The following is a 25179-nucleotide window of genomic DNA, read 5'->3' as shown; positions in this document are numbered from 1 at the left end:
TACCCAAGCATAGCTGTCAGCTGTGATACACTCCTGATGTTTTTAATTCTTTCACTTAGGGGTTAAAAAAATGTTATTTTTACAACATCACCCTTTACATATACGGGAGTGAGGCACAGACTGAGGTGGTAGCTTGGATTTGCAGCCTTAAAGCTTGATACTATTAAATGCCTTAAAAAAATCATAGCATTGAATAAGATATGTGAATATTATCCAAAGAAGTACTACATTCAAATAAAACAGTTCTCTCTCACCCACATCCATTTTCCTCCCCACACCCCATGCAGATGTTGTGAAGGCATGTCCATATTATGGCAGCAATCAGGCTTTGGCATTAAAAGGACTTGATGCTCACAGTGCCTAAGTGAGCATGAACTCCCAGTGCAACACTGCAGAGAAAATGAGATCACTGGTTTCAGAAACAGCAGGCCTGGAAGTGGGAGGAGTATTCCCCTAATATACATCATTAGGGAAACTATTCCTGGGAAATCAGCTTCTGTGGTCACTTAACACAGTTTTGGAAAGGAACAGCAAATGTTCCTTTGCTTAGAAAGGAACTACACTAGCTCAGTCGCCAGAAGACAGCCCCTGTAGAGAAACACCACGGAAGTGTAGTTCATTTAAACTGTATCCAGGCAAAAATCAAGAGGGGACTTAATTACAGTCTACAAACACCTGAAGAAAGAGGTTTCTAAGAGCAGATGATTCTTTGCTCCAGCAGGAATAAAGGCGGTAAAGAGATCTCATATGTGGAACTGGAAGCTAAAGGAGGTCTGACTGCAAATAAAGTTGTCAATTATTAACAGTAAGAACCAAAATGCTCACCTCTAAATCAAAACTGACATTTTTCAGATATGCTGCTGCCTAAGTAGAAGTTACAGGCTTGAAAAACACTGAGGGTTTGGACCTTCCAAACTCCTTGGTATACAGAAGTTCAAAAGTCTTCTCATCCTTTAAAACTGAAGATGCTGACTGTTACCCTTCTGCAAAAAAAAATCACCCAAATATAGGCTATCACCCTCAAATGGCTTCCTCCCCATCTCCTAAACACAGAAAAATAAAAACCCACACAGGATAGAAGCTGCATTGGAATGTGCTCACAAAAATTATCAGTACGGCTTTGACAGCGTCTTTTCAAAACACAAATGAATTTCTTTGTCCACACTTCAAAGTCAAAGCAGAGGAGGTTCCATTTTCATTTCATTGATTCAGTCCTTGGATAAAAAAAGGCAGAGGCAGAACATATCTCTTTCTCTCTAGATATAGTCTATAAAAAAGTAAAATTAGGATATATAATCCACTACACATAACATATTGTCTCATATATACACAATATATACTCATATACTACGTGTGTGTATTACAAAATGTATGAAGACCACGGGTGCCTCTACACAAAGAGACAGCACGACACTGATTACACCTTGTGGACTCCATACATAAGCAAGCATTTCCCTGAACAGAGCACTGCCTGAGGTGATGCCTGCATTTACTGTTGAACGCCTATTTGTTCTGGAGAAGTGGGAACCACGTACTATGATTTCTGAGGTTTTGTTTGCTTCCTCTGGGTTTCTTGTTTGTTTTTTCCTTTTTCAAACTATGTAAAGAGACAGAGTTGAAGTTTAAAAACAAAATTCAAGTTTTAAAAGGGTATTACAGGAAACCATAACCTCAGCAGTAAAAACCCCAATAACAATACAGATCATATGCTGGGGCCAGCCCCAGTTTTGGCACAGCTAAGCATAAAATAGAAACATTCCATTTCTGCAATCACTCTGTCAAACCTTTAGCCAAGGCAAGCTGCTTCAAATCCAACAGTGACTTCAAAGCATTCCTGAGCAGGAAAGCACGAACAGAAGGGGCAGGTGAGGACCAAGACTAGTCTCAAAAGCAGAGCCCTCAGGGGACAAGGAAAGGAAGGCACCCAGCCACCTGGCCACACTTTGAGGAGAGGAACCATGCAAATGACTAGTCGGCTGACCACTGTAAGCTGCCCTGCCAGGCTCACAAAGTAAAACACACTCACAAAAACCACAGACACACACTGAGAACCACCCCACCACTTCACCAGAGGAGGAAGAGCCCCATGAAGTCTCTGCCTCCATGTTCCTGCTGCACAGCAGCCCCACAGTATTACTTGCATTCACCTATCACCTATGGATCTCACACTTCCAAAGCTATGGGCAGCCACTACCGTAAAGTTTGCACCTACAGCTGACAAGACAAAGCATGGAAAGGCAAGAAAGGACCCCAAACTTGCATCTCAAGTCAGATAGGAGGCTGAAACTCAGATTTTGCCTTGCTCCTGGTTCTCTGACCCACAGCCCTCCCTTTCCAAAAGGCTGCAGAGACTGGAAAACTGAACAAAGACATGCACCAACTGTAATAGAAAATAAATCTTTTCCCCGTAACTGTTTACAACTGTCAGAAGTGAATCTGTGTCCCAAAAGGCCCTGAAGCACAGCAGGAGGTCTCCCTTATCCATCCGCCCTATTCTCAGCCTCCCCGCCCAGCTTCTTCATTTCGTTCCAAGAGCATTTTCCAGTTCACAAATACCCAGTGTGCTTCTCCACAGCTACTCTACAGTTTTCTCAAAAACCCCAGGGCTCACAGCTAGAAAGAGGAAACCTGCTGTGAGAGAGGCAGCGGCACAACCGTTGGGGATCATCAGTACATGGGATACAGCCTCCTTTTTTATGTTACAACCTGGAGCCCCTCCTCAGGTCAGATGCCTTATTCATCAGATCAGGCAAACAAAAGTCCAAACAGCCTGCTACAAGCAAGAAGGTCAGGCTTATAAATCTCTGCCTAGTATCATTAGTCTTAAAAGTTTATGCAAAATTGAATATAAGAATAGATTCTCGAGGGTGGTGGGAAACCAAATAACTAAATGCCAGATGTCTTGAACACATGTGCTTTAAAATAGTTGCTCTTGCCAATGCTTTCATAAACTAGACATTTAGCAACTGACACCCTCAGAGACCCCACACTAGCAACAAGCTGCAAGTATTCAGGGAAGTTCTTCTGCACAAAGCTTAGGAAAGAGCCTCAATACAGTGAAGTTGGAAGAGTGAATAACGGGAAAACTGGTGTTGGGTCTTTCATCCTACAGACACATAAATGTGCTCTCACCTTGAGGTCAACAGCACTTACTGGAGAAGTTAAACCCAGCATTATGAGTTTGACAGGTTTTACACTTCTAGCACTTCTTTAAAAAAACTTTATTTATATAACTAAGATCCACAATTACATGAATAGGTCAATTTAGCAATTATAGAAACTGTGGTAATAGCCACGTAGTGGCCAACAAGAACAGCTCACGGCAGAAGTTAATTGTTCCCCTGCAACAGTGGACAATAAGGTGCTTACGGAGACAAGAGTGACTGTTCTTTCCACCACAATGGCTGAAAGGAAGCATTAAATAATGTTTTCAGTAAGGTTGCTGGAGACCAAAGACAGAAATAGGCACTGACTGGCTTAAACATGCCTTGAAGATCACGTGCCTAGCAAGACAGGTTTTTTTCTCAGCTTCCCCATACTCCTGGGCTCTGGAACCCCACACTTGTGAATACACAGATGAAAACTGCTGTAGATGTTGGGTGCCACTGAACCAGATGGACACAACTCGAAAATCCAATTCTCTTCTCCAACAGGCTGGCATGGACTGAAAGAGGAGGACATAAAGGCAGGTTGCTGGAGCAACAAAACATGGGGCCGGCCTGACAGCAGATGGCAGGACCCTGCCCCTGGATAGGCCACACACCCTGCTCTCATTCCTGCCTCCTGGACACCTCCAACAGACTTGCCGCCATGGAAACAAACTTCAGTTTTTAAGGCTGTTTTTAAAGGCAGGCAGATAGGTTTCCCTTTAGGACACCAGACCTGTGTGGTAGAAGACACTCTTGTCCCCCATCGTTGTTTGGCAGTGCACCACTCACTGGCAGGCCAGACCAGCATACAGCTTGGTAGCCACCGACCCACTCCTGGCACAGAAACAGCACCTGAGGGCTGAGCAGCTGATCAGCATCACACAATTAACATGCACTGAGTTACAAGTGGTATGGGGAGCCAGCTGGCATCTCAACATACACTAGCACGTGGCACCTGAAGAGCTGCCTTTGCTGAAAGGAGTTAGCAGCTCCAGGTCACACTAACAGAGTAACTGCTGGTGTGACAGTGACAATAAGGTGTGTAACAGGCACCACTTCCAAGTGTGGGTTATCTGGCCATATGGGATAAGGGGCCTGGACCTAGAAAATCCTGGTGTTTCCCCTCCTTGCTCTTCTCCTTCCCTCCTTGCCTGCCCATGAATGCCCACTGGCCTAGGAGGGGATGGTATTTCTGCACTCTCCGGGAAAAAACCCACCAGCCTCTCATTGCCAAGAGCACTGCTGAGAGTTACAAAGAAGAAACATTACATTACTGACTTCACTGCAAAGCAAAAAGAAAGCCTGTTTGTCACAGGCTTTGTGCACAAGCAGAACCTTGGTCCTCTAGAGCTAAGGGCTAAGCTCTGCAATGCCATCCAGACCCAGTTTAACTGCTCTGTGCCATCCTCCTCTCACGGCTGCACTGCTGCTGACTGTAGGCACATGGGTCCACAGCACGTGTGTCCATAGCACATGTGCAAACATGCATGCAAGGGTCATCCATGAGCATCCTCACTAGCCTGTTTCTAAGCCCAGTCCTGCAGGGCAGGGTCCTGCAGAATCATGAAGCCTAGTCACAGAAAAACCATGGAAACACGACAGCTGTAAGAACTCACCAATCTGCAGTGGGGTGCTTATATGGACAATGTAATATTTTGCACAATTTTTATATGTCCCTCAGCCAACCCCATTTTTCAGCCCCTACCACTCCACAAAACCACTCCCACCTACCCAGGAGTAAGAGATCATGCTGGAGCATACTAAACTGCCCCTCCACACCTTGTACCTCCTGCTCCCCCCCAAGAAACACTGGTGCTCCCAATCTCTGTCCCCTTACTACACCCTTGGGACTGGCATTCACAAGAGCTGTCAGGAGCACTGAGTGCCTCCACCACATAACAGCAGAGATGCTTTCAGTCTACAGTGTGAAACCCTGCAGTGTGAAATCCCATGGACTCAAGGACTGAAACTGTCAGGGTGATGATTTTGAACACCTATCAGCCAGCCATGTGTGAACTGTAATTCTGCATCTTCCTCAAGTATTTCTCTGAGCTTCACTGCTTTGAAGTCAATAGGTATTGAAAGGTTAAGATTAAATAAAATCCCATAGACCAAGAAAAACTCCTCCTCCTCCTCCTCCTCTCTTATGAAACACTCTGCAGAGTGAACAGAACATGAAATGCTTTCCATTCATTTTCTATTTTTAAACCCACTTGTTAATGTTTCTTGGCTTTTTAAAGCACCATTTGACTACCGCTCTATTAATTACCCAGTGGTCTCAGCAGTATGAATTTCTTCAGGACTTTTCCCCAAAGGAAACTCCCCTCACTTTTAGCCTAGTTTGAAGCTTCTCCCCGTTAACTTTCAGAGAAGCTTCCTTTTTGGAAGATTCTTGTGCTTGTTTCTCCTGCTACAATTAATATCTCCTGTATGTATTAAATTAAAGACATTCACATAAAACAGCTAGGAAATACAAAATAGGAAGACTTTATATAGATGATGTTACCATTGAAAAGGCTTCTCACAGGTTTTATTAGTTGTCCTCTTGTGAAATCTCTAACAGAGCACATCTTGTTTTAAGAGCGCTTTGGAGTACAAAACTGTCAGCCTCTGAAAACTCATGTCCTGGTGGATCTTCATAAACAGCTTAGCTTGTTAATGCTTAGACTAAGCACTAATCTCTCTCCCTTTTATTGTGATGCAGCTTAATACTCTACTGCTTTTTACTGTAAAGCTAAAGTTGAAGACATAAACCAATTATTAGGAGTGAAAGTCTGCCATGGTGATTATTCCTAATAGTTACAACATATTTATGGCCTTGCTCCTCCACCAACCACTAACTTTCACCTTGAACTCCCCTTCCTGCCAGCAGGCACTTTCACACCAAAAGAATGAGGTTGGACGTCTTCGACCATTCCTGCATTTCCCTTTTTGTTTCTCCAGATGTTTATACTGCTGAATTAATGATAACTGCCACAAAATGCTCTTGGTTTTATTAGTTTTATGTGTATCACCATTTCCCGCAACCACAGAATCTATGTAAGACTGCAATTATGTCTTTACAAGATCACCAATAACTTCTTGATGTGCTTTTTTCTTTCTTTGCCTTTTTTTTTTAACTTTTTTGCCTTTTCCTTTTCCAGAAAGACTGCAAGACTTCAGCAAGACAGCCGAAGTTACATCCCTATGCATGTATTTAGAAACAAGTAAAATTACATGATTTTCGTTTTGGGATACCAGAAATCTCCAGACGCTCACTACTAAAAATAAGGGTAGTTTAAAAGGTCTATTTGCTTGGTTTTAATAAACAAGAAATTATGTAATTTTGAAGAGACCTCTGGAGACCATCTTGGCCAACTCCTCATTCAAAGTATGGCCAATTTGGATCAGGTTGCTCAGGGCCTTGCCTAGCTCACCTCTGAATATCCCCACAGATAAAGACTTCATAGCTTCCTTGGACACCTGTTTGAATGTCTGATTTACTCTCATGGTGAAAATGATCCTCCTAACAGCCAACTGGAATTTCCTTTCTTGCAACTTGCAAGCTCTTGTGCTATCATCACGTATCTCAGAAGAGTTCAGCTCTGTCTTCTCTGCAACCTTTCATCAGATAGCCATAGACAGCAGTAAGATCACCACTTTGCTTTTTCTCAGAAGACCAAACAAAACCCACATTACCCTTTTGCTTACATATCATATTCTTCAGTACCCAGACTTCACAGTGATTCTCATTTGACTCATTTGGTTTATCAGTCTCAATTTTTCTTCAACAACCACAGATTCAGATACATGAAAACAAGCGCATTTCTGGCCTTTCTCACATTACTTTTTGATAGGTACTTCTAATATAAGATGTTTATAGTACAGTTAGGAACTTCTGCGAAGCACAATTTCCCTGTCTATGGACAAATTTCTTTCTTCACAATGCCTATCTACTTCAAACAAAAAAAAAGCCCTTCTGTGATTTCATTATAGGTATATCAATTGGCAAAGAGCATTAACATGCACCTTGAGCACATCATGACCTCATCAGGAACATTTAATTGCTGCATCATGATGACAAACAACAGTTCAGTGGGTACTACCTTCATTAAAGTTGTCATCAGTCGAGATGTGGGTCAAGGGAGATTGGGGTCGAGAGTCCCCACAGAGGGAGTAGCTGTGTTCTGCCTGGATGAGGGGTGCTGGGGATGCCGGAGACAGTTCCACCTCCATTATTTCATTCTTCTCAGACAAGAAGGGATCATTCAAGAGCTGGCCTAGGACATCAGGTGAAAACTCATCCAGGAACTCTGTGAAGTGCTGTGGAGATAAGAAAGAGGAGGGGGAGTTCATCTCCTTGCTTGTCTGTCATGCCAACAACAGGAGAGCATTGATCAGAACAATTCTAGTATCTGCACCAGGCATCCGTGCCAGTCAGTGGCAGGATCTACCAGCCCTGCCTAACAACCTCCTCCTCCTCCTCCAATCACTACTTTAAGCTGAAGAGCTACAGCTAGGACAAAAAGTCCTCTCAGAAGCATACATTACAACAGAAGTGCCTGTGATTAACTTGTAATGAAAATGTTAAATAGAAGCATGGTAGTCATGTCCTGAAGCAGCCTCTTCACCCCACCAAAGGCACTGACTACAGCATGCTACCAAAAACCATGTCCTGGAAAGCATATTTAACCCAGACAATAGTGAATGATCCTGCAGGATTTATCACCAGAACACTTTATGTGCAGAATAGAATATATTGGGTTAATGTTCACTGAAGCAGAGAAGAAAAAAGAGATATACTCAGACAGACTCTGACACCACATATGACTATTTTAGCTGTGCAGAACATACAGTGCGCTCTAGGAAAACGGGTCCATGCACATCCCTAGCGAAGCAATTAACACATTTGCCATAAAACAGGTTTCTTGGTTGATTTATGTATCTATTTTAGGAGTCACATTCCACCTAGAACTAGAACCCGTATCCATCTTCTAGGCCCCAGAGCTAAAGCTCCTGACAGCCAGTACTAATTACCACTTTTTCTTATTCAAAATAACCACAAACCAACTCTTGCCATCTACTTCCTTGAGATTTCAGCACAGTTCCCATCAATAGCCAAAACTCTTCTTGGTTCTGTTTCCAAGGCCAGAAGATTATACCTTTAACAGACCAAGAAACTGCACTGCAACAAACCATTCCTGTTCATCACAGTCACACAAAGAATCCTATTTTTGTACAAAAATATTTGTACAATGAATTGTAACAAGCTTTTCTGAACAACCAGGCATTCTCTACAATCCTATATAGGAGTCTTTGTTGACTGGTGATGATCCTATGAAAGTCTATGTCTGTTTGATTTGCTCTGTTTTTGCAAGCAGTATTGATCTTGGCTCTTATCTTGCACTCTCCTGCAGAAACAAACACTGAAATTCCAGATTCAGCTTCCTGAAGGCTAAATTAAGAATTAAACAAGTCAATATTGTACAAACCCATGAGACAAGCGGTATGTTTACAGCCCCACGCACACACATTTCACAGCTCCAGCAGCACCTGTGGCCTTGAAGCCTGATGCTGGAAAACACTGAGGATTGCCAGCTTCCAGAGTCCCCTGGAAGTTTGAGCACCTCTTCTGAGATGCTCTCGAATGCTAACTGTGCCTTCTTTCACAATCAATAAGGCTTCAGTCAATTCTGACTGACACTGAGGAAAAGAAAATATTTACTAAACATAAGGCAATAAACAGAGGACCACAGCTGCTATGCTGGAACTGCAAGCTAGCTGAAGGAAAGCCTTTACAAATGGCAAAACAGATTTGTAGCCTCATATTTACTTACTGTAAATGGTAACAGTACTAAACAAACTCTCAGATGACTCAGCAAGAGGGTCATGATCACCTTAAAAAGACTTGTTTATTTTAATTTTGATACTGAACGACTCACTAGCCCATGACATCCAGGGCTGCCTCCCAACATCTGCAAGGATAAATGTATAAACTACAATTCCCCACTATGCAAAGATGAAAAAGGATGCTCAAGAATAGTTGAACACCCTGGGGCATCAATAAAGACAGTGAGTAAAACAGGGCAGGCACTCATTAAAGTGCAAACAAGAGATAGAAATGCCCCCCCATTACGACAAAAGTTGAGGACAAGCCTATAAAAAAGTAGTCCTTTTCTTAAGGACAATTTTTTTCCCCCAGTCTACACCCTTTATTTGGGCTAATGGTGAGAGTCAATTTTATTTGTTTGTGTATTTTCCTCTTTCTAGCTCTTGCATAGATTATTCTGACTGATGACTTGCAGATACTGAACTAGGGCTGCAAACAGAGTTTATACCCTGGTTTCTACACACAGCTAGTGTCACCAGTGTCATCCCATCTGAGGCTTGAAAATATCATACCTAAGTGTTGACTTAACCTGACACCACTTAGATATTCTAATTTAATAGACTCAACTGAAAGACAAAATGACCACAGGCTGAACAGGCTATTTCTGGCAAACTGACAAATAAAGATTTCCATTAGCCTTCTGTCTATTACTGCTTTGATATGGAAATTAATATCAAATGTCATTTCACTTCTTCCATATGATTAAAGGTAGCTGCATTAGATAATTTGTATTATTTTTCCCTTTCTGAATAAGGAATCTTCCTAAAACCACTTCAGGAAAATCAAAGAAGGAAACACACATTCAACTTCCCAAAGCCAGAGAAAAAGAAGACCTTAGGGTGGGGAAGGACGTTCAACATGTTCGTCAGCATTATGTGCTTTCTCCTTTTCACATGCAGCTGCACAGCAGCAAACTGTGAGGAAGAAAACAATCTGCATTTACAACAGAATTGTCTGATAGCACATAAAAGGTCAATCAGGTTATTTAAATGATTCTCTAGTTTCATTATAAATTTTAATCTTATTTTTAATGGTCTGTGATACAACTCAGAATACCAGTCCATAGGGAAGCCTCAAAAAATTGCCTCAGGTCAGACCACATAGCTACTGAACTCTGTGCACAGACAAGTTTAAGAATCTGGACTTCTCACTCAGTGATTACAAAAAAACACCATCCTTGATTTACAGGAATCCATCATATGTCATACACATTCCTACTGCACTGAATGCTTAAAGTTAGCTCATTTTGATTTTTTTTTTCTTTAATAAAACAATTGTCTCATTGAAAGCACGTCCATTTTCCCAGAGAATTAAACAGAGAAGGCATCTGAGCAGCAGCTACAGCAGAAACCACCCAGGAGCAGTTAGGCCTCCAGCTCTTCAAAACTTCCACCTACACCTAAGCTGTTCCCTCTGCCTTTTCAAAGCAAGTTCCCACTGCCAAGCCTCCTTCCCGTCCCTTCCATCCTCCCCTCTGGGCTTCCACTTGCAACTTTGCAGCCATCAGCCACTTCCAGGGCTGGAAAGCCACAAAGTAACCCTCAACTCTGATATGGTAGCAACCAAACCCCCTTCTCTGGGGAACAGGAAAGGGCACTTCAGGGAGGAAACTGAGACTTTACCCTTACAGCCTGTATACATATTTGCTTGCAAAAGAAATTCTTTGTCTGTGGCTTTCAGCTTGGCACATTTCATCCGGATAGCTCACCTTTAAAAAAAACAAAGGAGAAAAGGTGCATTGAAAACATGCCTTTTTTTTCTTCTTTTTCTTTTCTTCCTCATTTGTAATACCTCTCTAGATAGCCCCATTGCCAGCTTTCTGCTATCCTCACACCTCGCTGGCAGTTACAGCACTAATTGCAGACGTGTGTTGGTACAAGGACTCTGCTTGAATTATTAAACTATTCTCTCTACATAGCAGAGATGTGTCCAGCTGGGATTTTAACCTCTAAAAAGTTAGGGATATAAGACAGTTGTAACCTTATCTTCCGCCTCCCCTTCCCCCTGAGCCTTGAGAAGACAAACAAACTAGCAGTGCTCCTGTTTAAGGAGAGAAAGTAAGTTACAGCCTCAAAGTTCTACCACCAATCTGGGTGGACATTTGCTCTCGCCTATATCCCAGGTGCTTTTGGGGAACACAGAACACCTACAGACATCACCCGGCGGTAAGCAAACAGAGGAGAGCCCTTATATCCGGGTGCACGGTGGATTCAGGATAGCTTGGAAGGTAGTATTTGGCTGCAATCCAGCTGCGCCGCAGGCTCCACAGCATCTGCCTGTTCCTGCCAAGACAAAGGCCCTCTTCTCCAGCTCTGCCTAAGGGACAAGGGTTTGTCTGATCAAATGAACACCTCTGAAGTAAAATAAGACTCAGGTTTTGCGAGGTGAATGGCAGTGCTGACTTCTCCACCAGAAGCACTGGTCCCAGTTGTCTAAAGATGTGACACAGACTAAAATGAAACAGTCATGCTCAGAAAACTGGCTTTCTAAGAAATCACTGAAAAAGGAATGAAGGGAAGTCAAGAGCCCCAGACGACACTTCATAACTATACTTGAATTATCAAACGAGTGACAGGCTTTGCTGAGCCTGGAAAACGTGCTGTGTCAGCTCCAAGTCCCACACACTGCTGCAGCACAATTCACCCCTTCCAGCAGAACCACCCCAGAGGGATGCTGCAGCGGCAGCATCCTGATACACTGCAAAAACAAGCCCATTCCCCAAGCACTGCAGGGCAAGCCAGCCTACATGCAACGTGCTGGGGTGAGAACCACCCACAAACTCAAGATACTCCCCTCTTGGGAGTTAATGGTTCTCTCCGGGCTCACCCTGAAGTCTCCCCCTTCCTGAAGGCATCAATTCCCCCTCCACAAGAGAAATTGCTCAGGTGAGAGGATCCCTTCTACGCAACATACACTCACAGGACAAAAATGAAGCCCACCATCTCCCACAGGTACAACACTGCCTAATATTTATCCCTTGTAAAGCCTGAACAGCAGTAATGGGGGCAGAAGGGCAAGATCCTTACTTTGTATCAAAGGAATCAGTGTCCACGTAATGTACAAGGCAGTACTCCTCAAGAAGATGAGGAAAGAGGGGAAAAGACCACAAACCAGCCCACATCCATGGGGAAGTAAACATGCATTGCAGACATTAATTTGTTCCCTCCTTCCTGGCCTTCTTCTCCCTCAATTTCCTCTCACATTAAGATAACAGAGAAAAAGGGGAATAATTTCTTCAGCAACTCTTTTGTGGTTTACATAAACAAAGGTGTGTAGGAGATAAAACACAAGCTATCATAAAAGATAGCAGCATTTCTAGTAAATAGCATTAAACAGATCAAGAAGCATGAATACATCGAGATACCATCTCCTCTTCAAGGAACCAAACACACATTTCACAGACATCCAGCAGCTGCTTATATAGTAGCTTAGGAGGTCTGGGTAGCTGTCACACTTGCTAACAAAAGGCTTCAAACTCTGCGGCATACAGGGAAAGTGACAGTTGGTACAGATGACACATACATGCTGGTCAACCTTCCTGGGTTGAGCTCTAGGCTTGACTGTGTGGCACGAGCTGTAAAAGGCTTCAAGCACCTTGCTATCAGCTGTCTGGGTTTGCAAGTGCAGCATCTACCCATAGGGGCTTGAAGCAAAGACCTGCCCCCTTTTAGGTAATGAACAACCATGCCTAGAGATGATGCCTATATCTCTAGGCGTGTTGAGTTTCCCGCATTTGGGGAAATTACAGGGGTCAGCACACCCCAAGTGCAAGGGATAACCCTCGCCCTGGGAAAACCACCTGCCTGATTATATGGTGGGGCCCCTTCAGCACGCATCATCTCCTTCTCTGGTGACATTCGAAAATCTTTGCCCTCTGGCCAGTCCACGATGACTTCTAGAATTCCTGGACAACTGGGATTTCCTATTCAAGCTCGTTGTGTAATTAGTGCAGCCCACTTACTCCATGTAGCATCAGTTGCATGATGTGCAGAGGAGACCTTGCCTTTGAACATTCAGCCCAGCACGGGCAACCGGGGTGCCAGGAGGAGCTGTGCTTCAGTGCCAATCACTTCTGAAGCAGCTCGACACCCTTCATAGGCTGCCAGTATCTCTTTCTCAGTTGGAGTACAGCTGGCCTCACATCCCCTGTATCCCCGACTCCAAAAGCTGAGGGGTTGACCTCAAGTCTCCCCTGGAGCTTTCTGCCCGAGGCTTCAGGTAGGACCGTTCTCCCTGGCTGCGGTGTACAATGCGTTTTTTACATCTGGCTCTGTCCGGACTGGTCTAAGGGCTACTGCATGAACTGTCTTTCGTTTAATTTGCCCAAAAGCTTGTTGTTGCTCAGGGCCCCATTTACAATCATTCTTCTTCCAGATCACATGATAGAAACAGCTTACAATCAAACCGTAATTTGGGATGTGCATTCTCCAGAACCCTACAAAGGAGGACTGCACACACAAACCAACCAATGACAAAATCGCACCAGAGAACCCTGTGGCTTTCTGCATGCCAAATCCCAAAGTTAAACACCAAGGCACAAAGCTAAAAAGTTTCCTCAAGGCAGGTGTTTTCTTCCCACATATGTTGCTGGTGGTGCTGTTGACTTTCCAGTTGCAAGTTCAGTGCTATCAGTGATGGTCTGGAGATGTCAGTATGTACCAGCTTCCAACAACCAAGACAACTGTTCTCAATACTCACTGGCACTTGAGCATCAGTTAATTTTCAGAGATTAAAATACAAATTCTGCAGATTTTCAGGTACATCACTTCTCTTAACATCTTTCCTTTCTAGAAATCCTTTATGTTTGCAGCAGGGAAGCTGGCCATCACTCACGCTTCTCCAAACTCTGCCACATATTGTGCACCCTGTGATATCCCTCTTTATTAGCTTTGAGAAGAGCTCCTGGTGGAAACCCTGTAGCCTCACCTCCTCAATTCACTCACATATGCCCTGCAGGGAACAGAAGAGCTCCTCTACTGGCATAGGGTGTGTTGATATATCACCGTTACAAGGCACAGATCCAAGTTCCTGCTGCATTGCTCTTAGAAGAATGAGAAGTGAAGGCCAGCCTGGCAGCAGTACAGTATTTTTTTGCAAGTTTGATTCCACAGATGAAGGCTGAAAGAGAGACAAGATCAACCTCACAGAGTCATTCACCAACATCCCCCCAGGGAGAAAGAGTGGAAAAGCAGAAGGCTGCACCCTACAGAGTTTGATGCACCAGGGTACTTATTTTTGGCATGCACTAATTTGCAGGGAGAGAGGGCAAGGTGAGGAAGAGGAACACCAAATATATTTGGCAGTGAATAACTGAAAAAAATAATGCAACCACAACTGAAGCAGCTGAAGTTTGATTTGCTGAGAGACCCCTTGGACAGATCATGGTGTTGAGCATGTAATTGCTGGCATATCTAACTGCTTACTCTTAAACAGGACAGAGATCCTCTTTCCTCTCAGGAAGACTGGATATCTGGAAGAGCTTTCTGATGGCAGGAAAGAAGTCTTAGATGCAGCCATAGCAGAGAACAGATAGACTGAAGACTGTAAACAGTCCCCAAGTCATACCTAAAACACGCTAACAACAACGCACAGGAATTTACACTACCCTTGTACCTGCCAAGGAAAGAAGGGTAGATTTCTAGTGTTTACCTGCTACAGTGTAAAGATCAAAAACAAGATGCAGAGAAACAGTTGCTCTATTATTTTACTCTACTGTAAAATTCTTTACTGTTTAGTCATTAACTACACTGCAATTACATCATTTGAGGGAGGATATGAAGAATAACATGAAACTGGTATTTGCAAACAGTAAAGAGATCCACCATAATAGCAAATACGATTATTCGCAGTCTCACACCAGCACTTACTCATTTTAAACATAAATAATGAAATTGACAGATTTAAAAAAATCTACCGAGTGAATAACTTCCAGGTTGTGTCATCAGCAAAACAAATGCCAGGAAATTCAGAGCTAATAGATTTACATGGTAAATGAACTTGCACATCTTCCCAACTTGCTCAGGTTACACAGCTGGAAATGCTGAACGTCATGCTGAGCAAATCTTATAATCCACTCCACTATGCAAAAATGCATGCATGCAGTTCCACTGCAAACGCTCAAATATTTCCAACCCACAACTAGTAAAGAAGAGATGTATTTAACTAATCAGGGGGATTTCTCAAGAACCATGTTTACTCCTTTGCCTTTCCCTGTTGCAAAATACTGTTTTCTTAAATTCCTCTATCCACCTCCTCCCCCCAAAAAGTATTTTGGATTTTAAAATAGAGTTTTAAAAACCCCACAAAATTAAACTCTATAATAACTAGGACTAAATATGGGTTGAAAGAAAAAAAGAACAAAAAAAAAAAAAAAGAAGCCCTTGTGCAGTTGAGGGAAGGGTGAGAAACAACCCTGAAGTTCAGTGTCTCTCAAGTCCACTATGTGCATGCAGAGAAAAGGATGCTATTGCTCACTCCTAGCCTAAGCCTCTTGGGAGTCACATAAATTAGGAAAATCCTTCTCACATTCCCCTGCCCTTCCCCTAGTGCATAGCTCTTGGATCTAGTCTAAGTTTTCAACAGGCTGAGCGCGTGTTTTGCTATTTCCCACCCTCTCCTCAGAAGAGCCAAAGTCAGAGAGGAGTGAGTCATGGGGACCAGAGGACCGCAGCACCAGAGTGGTGAGTCAGCGAGCTGGAAGCCCTTCAACAAGGCTCCCCCCATCTGTGTCCCTGGCTAAGACCTCAAAATACATTATTAATTTTGTGTTGCAAGCAAGCATCTGGATTAAGCTCTCAGGTCAGATGTATTCATTCCTTTGTCTCGGCTACTTTTTTCCCCTTATTTTTTTTGCCTCTTACACCAGGCGAACTGGTATGCACTTCATTTGTCTCCTAAATCAGCTCTCAGCTGCCAGCTTGAGCAGCAGAACCACAGAAAAACAAATCTCTCCATGCCCTTCTTTTCACCTGGTGAGCAGCAGGGTCATCATTCTTTACCACCAGTGATTGTAGAGCCTGCAAGACAAGCCTAACTGACAGGTCTGCCCGTCACAAACCTCCAAACCATTAGGGGCAAGCCCCTCCCCACCACTCCAGCTAGTGTGACTCACCCCAGACAGAGAGGGTAGTTCAGCTTCCAAAACTTAGTCATTGGTATGTCTGATGATTTTTGGCATCCAGGCAAGATACTGAAGAGACTACTTATGCTATTAAAAACTATTTAGTGAAGAAAGGAATAGATGCAGTTGCTTTGGGGTTTTTGTTGCCCTAGGTATGCGCTAGGCATGCAATGCTAGTCATAAATACTTGTTGTGAGATACTATCATCTTGCTGGGTTATGCCCCAGGTACACCTACATGCAGTTTGGAAGGAACTTGCATTTACCTCAAGTTTTACATCTCAGTAGTGTCTTCTGGGTAGCTACCCAGAGTTTAGCCAAAAAATAAGCAGTGCAAGAAAGTTTTCTGACAAGCTAAGCCTTTGTGTACAAATTTTACAATTCACCAGTGGGCATTTATGGTCTTGTTTGCTGCCCAAGAACTCAGCAGCAGGGATAACGTGTTTTGTTGTTGCACAGCTGGTTTAACTTACAGCCACTTTTGAAAGAAAACAGTTACTCCAGTTCCTTCTTGTATGCATGCAGATAGATCTTAACATTACAGCAGTGTTTTATAACATTTGGGAGCACTGCACTTAGTTTCATTTATCATCTTCCCCCAATATGGAAATGGGAGGGGATGACAGCAAAGAAAATTCATCTCAGTCCTTATGTAACAGCATCCCCTCTCAGAGGACACAGCTAAGCCCTTTGTGAAGGGCACAGACAGTACAATTCCTGTATTTTAAACAGAATCCACTAGTCTTTCACTCATTTTAGATATCATAGAAGATCTCAAGTTGGAAGGGGTCCGTAAGGATCATCAAGTACATCTCCTGTATCACTTTACAGATATAACAGGAAGGAGGAAAGGATAATCAGGGAAAGAAGCCAGAAGTCACAGAGACTGTCCAAACGGCCTACACAGAAATAAAACCCTCTTCCCAGAGATGACTAGCACCATGCAATTTAGGGATGGTTACTTAAAACAGAAGTGCTGTAACCTGCCCTGCAGGCCACTGGTAGTTTGCTCATCTGTTCACCTAGCAAGGTCTCAACAAAGTTCCCACATGCCAGGCAACACTAGAAGCTGCCAACCTCTGCCTACGGGCATAACCTTGCAGAAGCATAACCATCCCAGTGGCACACTCAGTCAGGATGCCATTAGGAGAGCTCACTAAAATTGTAACTCCTCATGCAGGTTCCTGTTAGTGCACGGGACCTCCTGCAGAATGCAGATGCTCTACAGCTCAGCTGTTTCACATTTAAAGTGTTCATAACAGCCTCCTCCCTGAGGACCAAACCAGTATCTTTCAATGGAGGATCTTAAATTAGTCTGAGCAGTGTAGGTAGGAAACAACAACTTCTGCTCCGTGCTCTGGCTTGCCGCTCCTGATTGACAGGACACTTGACATTTAAAATAAAATTGCTATTTTCTTCCCTAACAATGTCACTTCTGTAATGGCTGCAAAGTTTAAATGGCAGGGTTCCAGACTGCAGGAGTGATCATTCCTTCTTTTTCCTAATGCTGGCTGCAAACCTACACACCACCCGTCAAAATTAAAGCTGTCTCGTTATTATAAAATAAGTAAGGCTTTATTATCAGTACTGGCAGCTTAAGGAGAGATTGAGCATTTTATTTCACTAATGAGTGAGTAGGTCTTGGTTTACAGATTTATTTTTGTACTGGGGGGGTTCTGCTGGGTTTTATAAACGTTGTCTAACATTTTTAGATGGTTAAAATCGCAGACGCCTGTAAAGTTTTAAGAAGACAAAACACACCACACGCGTATAACCCTTTTTTGAACTCCAGAAGCACATGCTTGAGCACAAGGGAAGGAGAAAAAAAAAATCAGTGTGGTTTTGCAAAACAAATGTGAAGAAATCCATAGGTCATACCTCCTTACCCGGGTATGAACTCCCCTGCCTGATTAGAGCTCAAGGATCAGCAGCCTTTGGCTAGCCATGACCTTAGCTGTCATGGGTTTTAGACCCTGCCCAGCAGAAACTGCTGCCCCCTCTATCAGTCAGATATTTACTATCAGGGCAGAAAGAAAAACAACACTGTCAGGACTTTCTGTTCAGTCCTGCTGTTGCTGAGCATCACACATTAAGTACCTCGCACTAAACAAGTTAGTTTGATGTCAAATCCTGTTCCAGCATTTGATCTCGCCAGACAGTAGAACAAATTACTACATTAAAGAGCCCCCCTTCCAGTAAGTCCTATGCCTTCCTTTCAGTAGAAACATCCTAGGATTTGATCTGACATACCTCTCATCCTTCTCATTAACTTGCACTAAGCCCAAACATTGTGGATGCACACAGAGCTGATACTTTCCCAACAGCAGGTATAATCAAAGACTTTCCATCTCAAACTGTCAAAACCTTTTCTGCTTGCAACTTTGCAACATGCTTCATGTCAAACCAGCTACTGCCTCAGGAAGCTAACGAAGACTGGAGCAATACTACTTGATGATAACAACTTCAGAAAAGAATATGCCTACCTTGTACCTGAATCTGTGACAGTAGAGCTGTTTTAAATGAGCCAGCCCTGCCCAAACCCATCCCTGAGCAAAAACCCTTGTATTTGGAAGCTGCCTTCAGTGCCACAAGATGGTCCTCCATACCACAAGATGTATATTTCAAGACACAAAAGTTGCAGTTGTACAGCCATAACTCTGCAGAAATTCACACAGGAACCCACAAAAATCGTTTTGGCACCTCATTTTGTATCAAATGGTACCTTGATTAGCACCGGCACTTTGGCAGCCTCCCCCTGAGGAAAGATGCATTTCATTTTATGTCACCACAAGACTGGTGGTGGTCACCCATTTTTTACTCATGCCAAAGACAGACCAGTTTGTTTTCAAGCTCTATTGAGAGAAAGGAAACAAGAAGACGAGATGTAAACAAGATCAAATAAATATATACTTAAAAGCACGTGCAGCATTTGTCTAGACAAATTATTTTAGGATACGACGTACTGGAGAGCCGGTATTCCAAATTCCTACGACAAGTCTTTTGCCACCATGCCAGAAAACATCACTTCAGTCAACTTTATAAAAATAAATAAATAAATAAATAAAATAGGAGCAGTACTGGATTAAGGTTCAGGACCCAAAACAGTAGTACATGGAAGCAGCTGTGTCCTTAGACCACGCCTCAAACAAAAACAGTTCTCCTCTATGCTTCTTTCTAGGGTTGCAGGGTCTAGTGGAACAGCTTAATTAGCAACATGTGTGCTAGCTCCCTCAGGAGTCCTTGTAATATGGGGGGACTTTCAAACCACTGTTACCTTCATTTGCCTGTGCACAGGCATTTCAGCTTCTTAGCCCTCCCCCATTCAGAGCATTCCCTCCTTCTTCTGTACCTCCCATTTCCAGACTTTTGGTCCCAAGCAAGTGAAAAAGAGGCCTAAGCCTAACTCATAACTTCACAGGATTGTAAAATTAGTGAAATTGGGAAGGAAGCTGCAAGTTGCAGGCAAAGACTCTGGAGGAGCAGAGCCAGAAGAGCAAGGGTGCAGATGGAAAGCAACATGAGGAGGAGGGAAAGTCACAGTAAGGGATAAAATTAACCTACAGCAGTTAAGTAGCGCATTAGGGTTGTGCAAGAACTTCCTCCATCCCCAGCTGCGTATTTTTGACAAGTGTCACTGACTTTTGCACCTTGCCATTTACAGCTGCCCATCCTAAAGTGGTTATTCTCATTGCTGCTATGGCGTTACCCTAGTTTATTCTTCCACATCCAAAATGCAGTTTCAAGAAGGAAAGGAGACTTCATAGGGCCCGGCACAAAACTCCCGCATCCCTGAGCCAGCAAGGCAGAGGTACGCTGCTGCAGGAGCAGTGCCAGCACACCCAGCACAGGCAGACCCTTCTCCTTCAATCAACATTTCCTCCAGCCCATGCTCTGCAGTTCTGAAGAGATGGTCAAGCTCTTTAAGCTGCCCTCATAAAACAGAGGATTGAGAGAACCTGACAGAAAGTCTTTAACCAAGAAAGCATGGATGTTGATTGATATAAATCATTCATGAACATTTCAGCACATGCCTAAAAACCAAAACCCTTGCCATCTCACCACAGCAGGCGAAGAGAAAGCCACACTGGGCAAACAACCCTGCTTACCATGGAAACTTACAAGTATTACATATTTGAGTTAACAGAAGAAAGGAAAAATTAAAGAAAATTAACATAAATCAGAACCTAGAGAACAAGAAAGAGTTAATGGAAAATACAATTCAGAGGGGAAAGAAGTCTGCTTCTGAGTTTGTCAGGACCCAGAAGAATGTTAATTATAGATCAGACCATTGCTTGGCTGCAGTTATTGGGGGAGGAGGGAGGAAGATCAAAATGTTTAATTGAATATTCCTGGGAGGGGGTGGTTCTGAATTACTGCTCTTGATATGAGAACAGATGATACAGCCATCCCACAGGATGGTAATGAAATGATTTTCATCCCAACAATAACGGAAGAGAATATAAAACCAACAGCTATGCAAAGCTGGCCATTTTAATTAGCAGACCTAGAAAGCCTCCATCTGAAAAGTCTAATCAGAGCTTCAAGGAGCTCTTGAAACTATTTTCAGTATGAGACAATACTGATATGGACTGTAAAAAATAATATGTAAATATTTAAGTGTAAACAAAGCAAGCAAAGTAACAACAATTTAACCTACCTACTGTTCATTCCTAAGAGAAGAGATGGAGAAGGGAATACAGTAGTTGAGTCCAAGAATTAAAAGGGAGAGAAATCTAATTTATGCTTATACTTTCACAATAACTGGTAATTGAGCTTCTCAAATTTTATCTTTTTTTTTTTTTGTAGTAATGCTACAATGTTAATACCTCTTGTCTCTTGTAAGGCAACTGACATGGTGCTGTACAAAATGAAGCCAGAGCAATATGAAGTCAACAGGCTACGTTCAGTGTGATAAAAGAAATAAAAAATCTCCAGATGCAAAACACAACTCAGCTGATTGCACCACATGTTTGCAGTGGGTTCCCACAGGGACCAGTTCTTGGCTGCAGCCTTTAATATTCTATCGATGACCTGAGAGGAGAAGTCACAGAAGTTTGCAGATAACAGCATCAGCAGGAGCAGCAAGTAATAAAAAGGTCAGGTCACAAACTCAAAACACAGAGTACTTGGTAAGCATCCATAAACAAGTGACATGTTTTAAATAAAGCCAAAGGTTAAAATAAATCTTACTGTTGCAAACAGAAGGCCCCAATTCATGCCTGGGGGCCTGACAATCGGAAACAGAGATCTCAAAAGGACTTGGGACCCTGGGAGAAACAGAGCTGAAGAACCATCCGTGGACAGGACCACAAGCACTTCATGCACAAAGGAGGGCCTGGAGAGGAATTATTGCAGGTGTGTGCGCACCCTCTGAATGCGAGACCCCTTGCTGCACCCCAGGTCAAGCCCCTTGGACAGAGCACTGAGGTCACATGCAGGACCAGAAGCAGTCAAGCAATGGGGACCCTTGCATGGCTATCCCATGCTGTGGGACCAGCACCAGGTTACACAGCTAAAGAATAGCAGAGAGGTAGTGTTACTGTAGAAATTTTGCCTTTAGGGGATTTTTCTGTTTGTGCTAGTTTCTTAAATGAGGCTTCATATTTAAAAGAAGTTGCCCTGTAAAGCTCAACACCAAGCTACAGCTTTGTACTACAGACTCATGCTGACCACACAACCTGCTGCGCAAGTCTGTGTCCCCTGCACAGCCCAGAGGACATGAAGTTCTCAACTTCAGAAGACAGAGAGGTGTGAAGCAGGAATTCATTTTCTCCATACTCACGGTGGATGCAGCTACTACTGGCCACAGGGAGGCTGCAATCCTAAACCACCAAATTCTCAAAAAAGGATGCTGAACAACTGGAATAAGTTCAGAGAACCACTGTGGAGCTGGAAATCCTGCCTCATAATAACAAAAGAAGAAACCAATGCGTTCAGCTTGTCAAAGAGGATATGAATGCAGAACATGAACTTTCTGTAAGTACTGAAACAGGAAATAAGTCTTAGAGAATGGTTCTACTGGCTTGCAGCTAAGTTTACAAGCTGAAGCCAGATTCATTCATAGTGGTTATACAGGGTTGCAATATTAAAAAAAGGAAGAACAATCAATCATGAAGGAATAGTGAATTCTTTGATACAAGCCATTTTATAAATGAAGAGTGTAGGTTTCCCTACAAAGGATTTCAAACAGGAATTCAAACAGGAAACAATCTAGGGAAGTTTTATAGCCCTTGATTTACATGAGACTAAACTAATTAATCATAACTGTTTCCTTTGGCCTTCTTGCAACACAACAAGGCTGTTTACTAGAGCAGCAGCATGTTCTGAAGAAACCAATACAAACGCGGAGCTGTGAAACCTGCTGATGCTGCTTTGCATTCCTATATTCCAGATAACTCGATATCCTTATCAGGAAGGCAGTCACGGAACACAGTTCAAGAGCCTAGGTTTAAGACCAAAGGTTGTTCGTGTTAGACACAACTGAACTACACACAAGCAAACTCTAAATAGAGTGCTTGATAAACTTTGAGTGGCCAGCACATCCCACAGAACTAGCCCACTGAACACCTCCTCCCTTCTTTTATTTTTAAGGCTGGGTTCTCAAGCCCTACCACACAAGTGAGTCAGCTTTCCTCCATATGCCCAATGGTGAGGGCCACAGACACCCCAGCACCAGCTGGGAGAGGGATCCCATATTTCTTGCCATCACCCCAAGAGCTGCACCTCAACAGAGACCTGGGAGAGTGTCATAAAGCAAAAATTTGTCAGGTTTGCATTGGACTTCAGGGTTTCTCAATCAGAGAGAAAACACAAACACCCAGCAACTCCCACACACGTGAACCATTCCCTACCCTTCTGATACTGATCTGTTTGTCAGGAACAGAGGGGCAGCTGCAGTCATGCCTAAGCACAAATGCCTGCAATGAACTGTGAGGACTCGCAAGCACAGTGTCACGATCACTTTCAGGGTCCACATTTAATTTCCAAACAAACCACATCCGATACATGGCTGATTTCAGTGGTGATGGGAGATTCCACACAAGCCCAGACAAGGGGAATACCAGAATGCATAGGGAAATTAAAAGGGAGCTTTCACATGGATTGATTTCAAAAGAAATCATTTAGCAGTTGCTCATTTCAGAGTCTCTCTTACAGTGTCTCCCAGTTAGCAAAGCTGCATGTGTCTGGGCATCTTTTCCATGGCCCATGGTCCTTTCCAACTGCCAAGTTCGCAGCAGTGGCAGCCTGCCCAGAGCAGAGATATCAGAAGCAAGTTACTTTATTCTTTCTTTAAACCTGAGAAAGAGTACAAACACAAGTGTGTAATATGCACCCCGTTCAAACACACAGAGAGAACAAGGTAACTTGGGCTCTTATGTTAGAAAAAAACATCTTTGGGTTTTTTTTAGTTCAATAAAACTTAAAAGCAAAAAGCTGACAAAAAAGGAGACGAAGGGTTTAAAGGAAAGGAGGAGTTTCACCCTGTTTTAAAGATTAATTGCAAGACTAATCATAGAATCATAGACTAGTTAAGGTTGGAAAGGACCTTAAGATCATCAAGTTCCAACCCCCCTGCCATGGCCAGGGACACCTTGCTCTAAACCATATCACCCAAGGCCTCGTCCAACCTAGACTTGAACACTGCCAGGGATGGAGCATTCACAACCTCCTTGGGCAACCTATTCCCAGTGCCTCACCATCCTAACAGGAAACAATTTCCTCCTTATATCCAATCTAAACTTCCCCTGTTTAAGTTTTAACCCATTACCCCTTGTCCTACCACTACAGTCCCTAATGAAGAGTCCCTCCCCATCATCCCTATAGGCCCCTTTCAGATACTGGAAGGCTGCTATGAGGTCTCCACGCAGCCTTCTCTTCTCCAGGCTGAACAGCCCCAACTTTCTCAGCCTATCTTCATACAGGAGGTGCTCCAGTCCCCTGATCATCCTCGTGGCCCTCCTCTGGACTTGTCCCAACAGTTCCATGTCCTTTTTATGTTGAGGACACCAGAACTGCACACAATGCTCCAGGTGAGGTCTCACAAGAGCAGAATAAAGGGACAGGATCGCTTCCTTCGACCTGCTGGTCGCACTCCTTTTGATGCAGCCCAGGATATCCCACCAGGCAACGCAAGCTTCTGGCACAAAAGCAGAAGGGTGCCTCCAGCCAACACATACGCGTGCACCCCTGTGTAGCATCTCCCCAGTCCACATCCCTCAAACGGTAATGCACAAAGCTGCTTTCATTTGGAGCACTGTGATTTAATTAACTGGATACATTGAGCGAGCGCTCGCTGTGCTGTGCAGTGCAGAAGACGACTCTCCCGAGACTGCCAGAAAAGCCTGCCAGAGTCCCGGGGATGGAGACGGGCAGAGGGAAGTTCCAGACGTTGCATAAGCACAGGCACACGTAATCGCTTGTTCGCTCTCTCCCGGCCAACACTAACCCAGACCCCTGCAGGTCACAGCCAAGATCTACTCCAGCTAACTCAGAGGCACCTGGGTGCCCGGGAGAAGGGAGAGGCCCTGCCTGGGGAAGGACACAGGTCCTGCTCACATGCAGCTGTACCAGCACCCAGCTAGCATGAGCCCCGAGCCTCCAGAGGCCCCTCGGTCCTTCCGTGTGTAGCTGTTATCCCACAGCTTAAAAGAAGGAAAAAGAAATAAAAATACAAGTTTTTTTCCAGGCTCTGTCAACACTGCTATAAGGAAAGAAATGCAGCTCAGCGTGCTGTGTGCTGTCCCACACTGCCTGAGCGGGCCCAGGCCTCTCGCCTCCCAGCACAAAGGTGCCCTTTGCCTCTTCATTCCACTTGGACTTGACAATCTTAAAGGTCTTTTCCAACCTAGATGACTCTATGATTCTATGCTAAGGGCAATAGTGAGCCGATACTCTCCTATCACAAGAGATTTCATGGAAGATTGCACCACATTCAATGTCAAGATTATTGGGATTATAAAAGTGACAAAGACAGTTAGGACTGTGCTGAAGCCTGGAGTGAAGGACCCACACGGCCACTTCAGGCTCTGAGGGCTACCAAGA

At 43.6% G+C, this 25179-nt stretch overlaps 1 protein-coding gene across 3 annotated transcripts in view; it reads right to left on the bottom strand.

The window, feature by feature from the left end:
* Positions 1–25179, bottom strand: part of CREB3L2 (cAMP responsive element binding protein 3 like 2) — an 80189-nt gene that overhangs the window by 30291 nt on the left and 24719 nt on the right. For all 3 annotated transcript variants that reach the window (XM_061371997.1, XM_061371998.1, XM_061371999.1), the window contains exon 2: positions 7235–7451. In XM_061371997.1, coding sequence (XP_061227981.1) covers positions 7235–7451 — 217 coding nt within the window. The remainder of the gene's footprint in view (positions 1–7234; positions 7452–25179) is intronic.

The sequence above is a fragment of the Neopsephotus bourkii genome, unplaced genomic scaffold (genome assembly GCF_033783945.1).
Source record: "Neopsephotus bourkii isolate Nb327-2 ecotype Australia unplaced genomic scaffold, CSIRO-AGI_Nbou_v1 NB_1589, whole genome shotgun sequence".
Lineage (NCBI taxonomy): Eukaryota > Metazoa > Chordata > Aves > Psittaciformes > Psittacidae > Neopsephotus > Neopsephotus bourkii.
This window is presented reverse-complemented; position numbering and strand designations above follow the sequence as displayed.